Below are 10,583 nucleotides of genomic sequence, written 5' to 3'. Positions count from 1 at the left end.
ATTTCCTACTTCCTCTCATTTGAACAAACACAGGTTTTTCTTCCAGGGCCATACATGTGTTCTGCACAATTTGATAGCCACATAAAAACATTTAGGTAGGTAATTTAGATTGTGTACATGAAAAAAAATCCGAAGTACTGCATTCTAGATAGAAACATTCTAGAGCAGCAACTCATACCTCTTCATACTTCTTAGAATACAGGCAGCACAGAACAAGTTCAGCATGAGGTACTTGAAATCAGAGCTTTTACTATGCAAACACACTTTTCACCCATTAAAAAAATAGATTAGAGGAAGATATAAACATCTTATTTATTAAATCAAATAGAAATGCAAAATATATTTCACATGCCTTACATGGAAAAGAGATGAACTTCCAAGACTTTAAAGCAAAACTGTGTCAGTTGACACGCAGGAAACAGGAACATTAATAAACAGTCACAAAGAGGAGGAAGGACTGGGGGGAGGTGACATGGGGGTGCTGGGAAGGTCCTCCCCACTCTAAGAAAGATCTCTTAAAAACAAGAATGGAGTTTATGCTAAGCAAGCGTTAGAAGTATGTTAATTTTAACATACACTTATTTTGGAGGAAATTGTCTAAAGACGTACAGTTGGCTACTAACTAGTCAAAACAGTGGTCTAAGTTATGTATACCATACTCATTAAGTGGACATGGGTTTAATTTTTGAGTATACCATCGTCATATGAATTAGACATGGGTTTATTTTTTTAACATCAGTAGGGCCAGCAGGAGAATCAGAAACACCAAAAACACCTTTTAAAAACTAGATCAATACACAGCCACATTCTGTGCGACTCTGCTATTAAAAAAGGGGGGGAAAAGATTAAAAATAGAACTATTTTTCTAAATATTTTAATCATTTTGTCATCCTCCAACTCCTCCTCCCTCCTACACACAATTTCTTGGAAACTGAAATGACACTCAACAGCAAATACAAAGCATACGCCAATAGTATAGTCCACAGTTTTTCTAAAGAGTCAATAGTCCAGCAATTTTAAAGTGATCTATGTGCAAAAAATAAACAAATGAAAGAGTTTCTTAAAAAAAGAAAAATCTGCTGCAGCCTTAACTTCTACATAAAATAAAAGAATCTGAGGATTTGCACTAAGTTTCCCAGTGGAGAACAGATCAGTAACTCCAAGTACTCTACCTAACCTGTGACTTGGTGTTGCAAAACTGTCAACATCCCAAGTTTACTACCTGCTGGCAAGTGGAAAACAGACTGTATCCCCATGAGAAATAGGAAAACCACTATTCATAAACTGGTCTTCTGAGATACATAAACATGTGGTGCAGGTATGTATTCAGAGACTGCTACCTACAGCTGAGAACAGTCCTCCCAGCATGACTAACAGTAAATTATTAACAATAAAATATGCAAAACTTCTAAGAGCAGTATTTGAAATGTTCCTGCCTGCTCAATGCCTCTAGGCCTAAACTATCCGCTCGTTAATAGTGGTGTAAGTCAGGGCAGCTCTGGTGAAGTTACAGTCGAAATCACTGTGCATGAGGATTTCTGTGTGAGAAGAACAGTCCCTTGCACTACAGACTAGTTCAGTCCTGACCACACTACAATAGGGAATTGTGTTTAAACCATGAGTAATCATGCAATCATCTCCCAGCATAGTACTTCTTTTCTGCACACACGGAATGTAAATGACTGAGATTTACAACTGATGATTTTGCAGATTTAATGGATTATATTTCTCTAAAGGTTCTGGCAATGCAAACTCAGTTAAAAAAACACCACCAAAAAGGCCAAAAAAAAACCAAAACAAAACCAACAAAAACCAAACCCAAGCTCACTGCTGTCTGCTGTTTTCTTTATTGGATGACTTATCTGGCACACAGTTAGGATTTCTAACAGTGAGTAAGTCTTCAAAGACATCAGATTAGTTGGGCTGGGTATGGTAAAGTCCAGGTGCGGAAGACACCACAATAGAGGATAAAGCTCAATCATGGTTGAGTGAAAAAGCAGATGTCATGTCTGTTATTAGTCTAGTAAATGGAGATGACGCCCCACATCCTTAGCGAGGGCGGTGAAACAGAACAATCACCAACTCATAAAACGCCTTGAATTTTCCAGATAAAAACTCAGAAGAGGAAAACATGAACAGTAAAGTCACTTGGTGTTTAATGGCTTTCAAAGTCACCTTCCAAAAGAGCTCAAACATCAAAACTATCTCCAACTTGAAAGCCACATGGCAATAGTCTCCCTTTTGCCACCCACTGCTGCATGGGACAGAGGAGCATTGTGGAGGCTGAGGGGGGACCAGCTGCAGGAAGGTGACCAGCCTTTGCCAGGGTGAAGGACTAGCACACAGGACCAGAGAAAGAATCTCACCCAAAAACACGAGGCCTTGAGGAGAATGAAGGCAAACACACTTGGCCTAATGCAAAACACAGAAGTACTGCAGCGTGTCCAGAGAAGAGCAGTGGAGCTGGAGAAGGGTCTGGAACACAAGTCCTGTTAGGACTGGCTGAGGGAGCTGGGGGTGTTGAGCCTGGAGAAAATGAGGCACAGGAGGGACCCTTATAGCTCCCTACAACTACCTGAAAGGACGGTGAGGTGGAGGTCAGTCTTTTCTCCCAGGTAACAAGCAATAGCACAAAAAGACACAAGCTGTGCTAAGACAGAACATTAGGAAATTTTTGTCACTGAAAGAGTGGTCAAACATTGGAATGGGCTGCCCAGGGAAGTGGTGGAATCACCATCCCCAGAGGCATTCAACAAAAGCACAGACATGGTGATTAGGGACATGGAGGACCTGGCAGTGTTAGGTTAATGGTTGGACTCGATGGTCTTACAGGTCTTTGCCAACCTAAATGATTCTATGAAACCACATGCCTTAATGCAGGAAAATGGTGGTTCTGGTGCAGCTCAAATCACAGCCAAACTGGTTTTATTTGCCAAGGATAGGTAAACTCTAACAACACAATTCAACCTGTGTTTCAAGTGCTGTTAGGCCCATACCACATACAACATTTAGCCTTGGTCTGTCTCCCCATAAAATGCACTAAAGTAAAACCAGACCTTAAGGAATAACTTGCATAGTAAGAAAAGGTCATCAATTTAATCATTTACTTTAAGCAGGCAAGCAAATTTGTAAACATTCAAAAGCGGCAGCATCCAAGTTACAAACAATTTAAGGAAAAAAGAATTGAGATTATTAAGGTTCTTTATCCTCTTGAAAATTTTGGAAATGAACTTTTAAAACACTGCAAACATTGAACACTCAGTTGCACTTCTAATCCTGCTAGTAATTCTGCCTTCCGAGGAATTCTGCTTTCTAAAACACATGATCTCACAGTTGCCATACTTTTTATCGTTTGCCATTTGGAAGTCAGCTACCAGAGCAATTCACCTCAGTCTAAATCCCATTAGGAAAGGGAATGCCTGTGTCTTGATTTAACACCTCTTTAACTTCTGAGGGTAAAGTGTCAAAGAGGTGATCTTCCACTACGAGCCCACTTTTCCTGAGAAGCTGACACTGCCCCAGTGTAGCTGGCAGACGGTCCAAGCAGTTTCCCTTCAGTTCCAGGTAAGTCAGCTGCAACAGCTGACTTACTTTATCTGGGATTGAGGTAATACAGTTTTGTCCCAGACTCAAAGTCCTCAATTTAACACATTTAAACAACTGTTTTGGCAAAACGTCGACTTTGTTTCCTGTGATGTGAAAATGCTGAAGATTTTGAAGCAAACCTATTTCCACTGGAATCACCGCAATTGAGTTGTAGCTTACATCCAAACACCGAAGTTTCTGTAAACTGAACACTGCGGCAGGTAAGGTTTCAAGTTTGTTATTGGAGAGGTAAAGAGACTCCAAATTCTTTATGTGAGTAATGGATGAAGGAATGCTGACTATTTTATTGTGCCACAGCTTTAAACAAGTCAATCTTTTTAGATGCTGGAAACTGATAATTTCTTCAATTGTGCGTATGCTATTTGACTTTAAATCCAGTTCCTGTAAGTTAGAGAGACTGAAGATGGCATGGGGAATTCTCTCCAGTTCACAGTTCTGCAGTTCCAACTCTGCAACATTTGTCATTTTCTTAAGGCTATTGAGTACCACAAGCTTAGTGCCATCATTATGAATGACTAGTTTTGTCAGATGTGGTGCTACATCTGTGATATTGGGGGGAATTTTGGTCAAATTGCTTTTCACGTGGAGAATTTTAAGGTGTCTCAACTCTCTAAGAGATTCAAGCCCTATCATTTTATTATTTTCAGAGTTCAAATTGCCTATCAAATACAATTCACGGAGGGTTTTGAGCAAATACACCCACGCAGGAATTTCTGCAACATCTGTGAATTTCACATGAAGGCATCTCAAGTGGTCCCGAAGGAAGCTGAAGGCAGTCTGCTCGACCTTCGCAGGGCAGTGGTACAGATGAAGCTCCTGAAGATTTGTCATCTGGGAAATTTTGGCTGTAATTTTCGCTTCAGGAATCAGCTCCAGTTTCAACACATCCAGATCTGTCAGATCAAACACTGCATCGGGGACTCCTGACAGCATGAAGAGATGCAGCTCCTGCTTGTCCTGGGCATTGCGGGAGACGTGTTGCCGAAGCTTTTCGTAAGTCCATTCATGGTTCAAACTAATCCCGCGCAGTTTGTTCTCGCTTACCTCCGACAAAAAGACACCAAATCGCTTCGAATACAGCTGGTCATACTGATCCACCATGTGCAAGAGAAACGCAAAATCATTTTTGACATCTGGGATATCGCTGAAGCTGCTCTCTTCTCTGACCTTCTCAAAAGAGTATTCTTTTAAAGGTATCCGGAACAGCCAGAAGAGCGTGTAAAGGCAGATAAAACCATAGACACAGATGAGGGAAATGTAGCTGATAAGCAGCTTCTTCAACATATAAGCCATGTTGTGTGTACATTCAAACTGTGTGTAGCCAATCAGGTGTTCCACCTTCGGGTTGCAGATGTGTTCGAAACTGATGGTGTTGACAAAGTTTGCGGTATAGCAGAGAATAAATATGAACTTGACAGTCTTGATGACAGTCTGGCCAACATAGAGCTTGTAAATCAGATCGCTGTCTTCCACATGAGCCCGGAACTTCCGGACTTTCTCAAACAGCGCCTTGGCTTGTTCTCCATCTTTCTTATCTAAAATTGTGACACTGGGAATCTCGATCATTGGCTTGTCGGCTGAAAATTTGAAGCCAGATTTGGTTATCATGGGAGTACTAGCACTTGGGCTTCCTTCATCACTGCTAGTGGAAACATACTTGGGCAGGGACTGGGCACCAGTTAACCTTTGTTTGTTCTCCTCAGAGTCCTCACATGCCGTTTCAGACAACGCTTTTGTAGTCCAAGGAGACTCAAAGCACTTTCCCAATATAGACACAAAATGCTCAATTTTTGAGCAAGTCTTGGGATACTTGAACCAAAAATTACTACTGACTATCAAAATAATAGTATGGATGAGAACAAGATAGGGAAAATACTTTGAGTACCAAGGAAGAGCCAAATGATAGCACATCTGGTTAATAAATACATATTGCTGAAAATCCAAATTTGTTTTACGGCCTGAGGAATCTTTCTGCTCCTTCTTCAGCTCTTGGTCTGATTCAGTGCGTGGATACTGAGAAGAGGTAGCTCTGCTCAGAGGAATGTCAGGTGTTACAGTAGGGGCAAAGGAAACAGTTCTCATTGATGCTTCTTCTTGACCAGTGGTTGTTTCAACAGTGGTGAAGTCAGCCTTCCCTGCTGTATCAGGCTGCACTCTTGAATTTACAGTAGACTGCAGAACTGGCAAACAGACCACCTGGTCTTTTGTCAGCTGCATGGTTCCAGCAAAAATGGCGACCATCAACATAACAACAGCGAGATAATCCATAAATACATCCCACCATGGTTTCAAGATACGGTAAGTTGGCTGGATGTCACTGAGCGATGCAACTTCTGCAAGGGTAAACATTCCTACAAGAGAACAAAGACAAAATCACTGTTGTTGACTGAGGACATTAATTTTACCATTTAAAAACAATCCCAGCTTGACATAAAACCTCAGCAGGTTTAGCTTTTTATGTTTTGTTGCCTGTCACAGATTGTCCATCATTCCACTTAACTGTTTTTCCAGAACCAAAACAATGAAGTATTTTAGTAAAACAGAAGGCTTCTCACTTCAGGCCACACCATGTTTATGTATCTTTGCCACTTCACAGCACTGAAGCCTGCTCTGTGCAAGTGAAATATCTGAAAGGTATAATACTGCAGCTGATATATTAATAAAAGGAAGAGCAACAATAGACTACAGAGCACAACATCCAATTCTGTAAAAATGATTGCTTGAGTCTGAGCACAAAAAATCCAGTACTAACAGTATTTTGTAGTACCTTGCATTTAAAGAGAATAGCATTTCTCTAAATACTTTGCAGTCTGCTCATGACTTGGACAGCACATTTTAGGTCTTGTTACGTCATCAGCAAGGTCTCTCTTTTCATCTAGCACAACACAGTATCTTCCACTCCTTCCTACTGAGCATCCACATGCCTTATCAGATTGATTGGCTCCTTTCCCTTTTAAGTATCACTGCAGCACAAGTGAAAGCCTTCCAGCCACTATGCGAACATTTGGCACAATCCTTTTTAGTAAACTTGGATGTTTTAAAAGAAAAAACAGTTGGACGGGGACTTGAGCAACCTGATCTAGTGAGTGGCATGCCTGCCCAGGGCAGGAGTGTTGGAACTAGATGCTATTTTTAGGAACCTTCCCACCCAAACCTTTTATTCTAAGATTGGACCAAATATTGGTACTGTATACATTTTTCTCCCCAAGAACAAACCCCACAACTCTTTCTTAATATAATAGGGAAAACATTTTTTCAGATATTATCACATCCTAGTGATCACAGGAAGTCAGTTAGTACAGGTAGGATAGGAGCTGACTGCAAGGCTTTCACTTTGTCTTAAACATCTGCATGTGAGACAAAGCAGCAAACTGACCACGGGAGAATCCAAACCTCTCTGCAGCTTTAAGCAACTTGCTTTGCTTTTTGTTTTGCGAAAATATGGAGGAATCAACTTATCAGATTAAAAAAAAAATAATAAGCTTCCTGCACAAGCAGGATGTGGTAAAATCATCATTTTGCCTGCTGAACGTGTGACTCAAATTTGCCATTTCTAAAGAAAAATATCTAGCTTGTGTGCACACATGCAGCTGGGAAGGAGACAGTATGTACACTGTCCCACAGAGTCTGTCTCCCTTTGCTTGGGAGAACAGCTTACCAGAGCACAAGGAGATCAAAGCAGGCAGTAACAAGATGTGTTAGATTTATTATTTTTAACTTGTAGCAGAACAATTCATACAGACCTTCACCTTACACATCATAAAGGACAGTGTCAGACGCAACGTATATACAGGTTGATAATTTCATTATTTCCAGATAACAGACATTTCTACACAGAACTTAAATACCAACAATTGCCTGTATGGTAGAAGCCATGCACTAGCACCCCTCTTTCCCCACACCAGTACAAGCAGCTCCCACATCTCGGTCTGTGGGAAAGGCCAGCACTTGTCTTTACTACCACAGAGCTCATGATCAAAGTGTCTCCTCCAATGCAGAGAGATACCCAGCCCCTGCCCTCCCACACTCCTCCCAGAAGCTTTTACCAGTCTTGCATACCAAGTCTAGGATCTGGTGGAGACAGCCAGAGAGGAAAGGACTTTATCTCACTGCAGCACTCATCTCTGTGCTCTTGGCAAAGCTGCCAAAACTTAAAAGTTAGGGCTGAGTTTCTCAGGGAACCAGCAGAAGGAGCTTCCAGTTCTCACTTTCTTGGGCAAATGAATGTCAAATACTCCTCCCTCATTAGAAGTTTTCGAGGTCTTACAGTCCCTCCCAGCTCCACAAGGACCTCCTTCCTGACAGGTTCCTGAACCTGCCCCCAATACACCTGCCCAGGGCTGCAGCTCCTACACAAAGTGTAGGTTGGTGAAGGACACCAACCAGTAACACACCCCAGCTATCAAAGCCTCGCAGTGCCTTACTTGGAAATTAGCTACAAACTCCCATCTTTAATGTCTTCCAGTGCTCTACCTGCACCGAGTCACAGCATGGACTGGAGTTGCTACCTTGGACATTTAAACAATAACAGTGTGCACCTGATCAGCATTAGTCATTTGTGCTAATGTGAGCAGATTGATATAAAAGGACCCTCCTAACTCCTAGGGCCCAGCTGCCTGTCACCTGCCCAGAACAGGAGAACCACAAAGCAACAGCAGAGGTGACTTTTTCCCCCGAATAGATTTTTTTTCTTTCTACGATGCTCTCTGGAAGGCATCCTCTCCATCTCCACGCTGTTTTCACTGTGCTCTCACCTACCTTGGCTGCCACAAGAACTCCTTGCCCAGCAGGGGCGTTCAGCAGGAGAGCACCAAGCCAAGGCAGACAAGGACGAGTCCCGTGGGCCAGCCGTGCCCACGCAGCCACGCATGGTGCAGGAGAGCACCGTGGGGAAGGAGGGGAAGGAGGAACCAGCTCCCTGCCGGAGCAAACAGGGGTAGGTAGCTGCTACTGCCTGCTCCTCTGGGGCTAGCCTTTCTCTCAACTTTGCACTAGCTAATTATGTGGGAATTACTTCACTGCGGTTTGGGGCACGGCCTCCAGAATTCCTTTCACAGAAAGAAGGTGATTTTTTTCTTCTGCCATGAGAACACGTGGATAAAGCATGAAAACCCAGGCACTGCAGACATGACTGCTCTGAACAACTGAAATAATGGAAGAGAAATGACAGAGCGCAAAGTGGTTCCAGCTGAAGACTTATAACGAACAGCGATAAAAGCAAAAGTGATTAACAATCACCTCTACCAGACACAAAATCAGTCCCAAAAAGGTTAGGAGACACAACCCAGCCTGAGTAATCCTCTTTGTGAGGCTGTAGGCAGCATGGTGTAACAGGAGCTTTACACCAAGAAGTCCCACATTCAGTGTTCTGAACGCATCTTTTCTTTCAAGTTACTGATACTCAGAGAAGAGCTCCTGTTTTGGCAGAGATTAGCAGTCATAAAACAAAAAACTCCTCTGTGGCACTACTAACACTGTCTCATAAAAGACCTTTTTCTAGCTAGCAAAAATCAGTTCTGAGAGCTGAAAACAGATTTGTCTCCTTACTTGTCCAAAATGTTTCGTGTTCTGAGTCTTAAAAAACAAAATGAAAAACTATAAACCTACACACAGTATAAGACACATTCTGACAGGGTGCAAATAAATTTGGTATTTTTTCTCTTAAATCCATCATAACATGTATTGGTGTTTGATTTTACTAAACTAATAACCACAGACGTTAACTTTTATTATATTTCTGCACACACTTAGAAATCAAACAATTAGGAGGCATTCAGAACAAGAGGACTGTACAGTATGGTAATGGGTTTGGATTCTCTTTATTCCTTTTGAATTTAAACTATTCAAAGCTTTTGAAACCTACTGTCTGGAACATTACTTAGAGTAGGTGGAGAGTATTTTCACTGCTAATTTTCAACTCCTTTTAAGAGTGACAAATTGGGCTTTGAGTTTCATTGTAAGTTACAGTGATAACCCTGTAAGGAAGTAAGGGAAAAAGAAAGAAAAAACAAAGATACAAATGTCAGTCTGTGTCTGGCAGGCAGAGCCTGCAAGACCCTGCCATAGATGGTCTCCCCTCAAAACCAGTCATGGCATGCTCTACTCACAACCCCAATGCAGAAAATGTCTGCAAGCAGATGGGTCAAACTAGAGGAACAGAGTCCTGGGCAGTTGAAATGTTAAAATACCTGATTTCTCATGTGAAAACACACACTTCTTTCAGCCCTTTTCAGGGCTTACAAGGCACCAAACGGACGGACCTGGAGGGCCAGCAGAACATGGGGCTTTGACATACCCAAGATTCAAAGAGATCCACACTAGAAAAGTGATATTTTTGAAGAGAAATTCTCATTTCCAATATGGAATATCAGGATAGACTCCTTTTTGAAATAGCACATTTTTGTTTAGTTTAAATAAGCATAGATTTTAATTCAAAGATATTGCAGTATGATCCTTAGGGCTGCACAGCTACATAAAGGCTTTAATTTTAACAAATAACATTTTTTCCTCCCAAACCCTGTCTCCAGGTCTGTTACATGGATGACATTCTAGGATATTATCAACTTCTTTTAGCTCCATCTATCACCTCTAGCTATCTCCTGGGTGTATTCTTTCACTGGAAACAAACAAAAATTTTTTAGTCTAAATAAATGCAACTGTTTAAGCACAGCTGTTTCTTGCTACCTTCTAAGATTTTAGGTGGAAAAACCTGTAGTTCTGAAAGTAGTGCAGAAGTGTGATTTGGGGCTCTAGAATTAAACCTTAGTTTATTTTGCACTTATACAAGTTACAGTGAAACTGGAATATAAGAGAAAAAAATTAACAATGACAATAGAATTGTCATAGGTCCACATCAAATCAGCAAGGGTAGCAACAAATTTAATAAATCATTCTTCTTAACAATTATAATTTCTTTAGTCTTAAAACAAAAGCTGTAATAGAAAGAGGTCAGAATGCGATTAGCCCGGTGAATTTCT

The 10,583-nt window shown here is 41.3% G+C and overlaps 1 protein-coding gene across 7 annotated transcripts in view; it reads right to left on the bottom strand.

Annotated features, from left to right (window-relative positions):
* Positions 1–293: 293 nt before the first annotated feature.
* The window catches only part of LRRC8D (leucine rich repeat containing 8 VRAC subunit D), a 54,709-nt gene continuing 44,419 nt past the window's right edge, over positions 294–10,583 (bottom strand). For 6 of the 7 annotated variants that reach the window (XM_018912258.3, XM_030226668.2, XM_030226667.2 and 3 more), the window contains one exon: positions 294–5,957. In XM_018912258.3, the coding sequence (XP_018767803.1) occupies positions 3,394–5,955 (2,562 nt within the window). In that variant the 5' untranslated portion in view covers positions 5,956–5,957 and the 3' untranslated portion in view covers positions 294–3,393. Of the gene's footprint in view, positions 5,958–7,665; positions 7,819–10,583 lie in introns of those variants that run through there. The other variant, XM_050977435.1, reaches the window with a different exon arrangement.

The sequence above is a fragment of the Serinus canaria genome, chromosome 8 (genome assembly GCF_022539315.1).
Source record: "Serinus canaria isolate serCan28SL12 chromosome 8, serCan2020, whole genome shotgun sequence".
Taxonomy (NCBI): domain Eukaryota; kingdom Metazoa; phylum Chordata; class Aves; order Passeriformes; family Fringillidae; genus Serinus; species Serinus canaria.
This window is presented reverse-complemented; position numbering and strand designations above follow the sequence as displayed.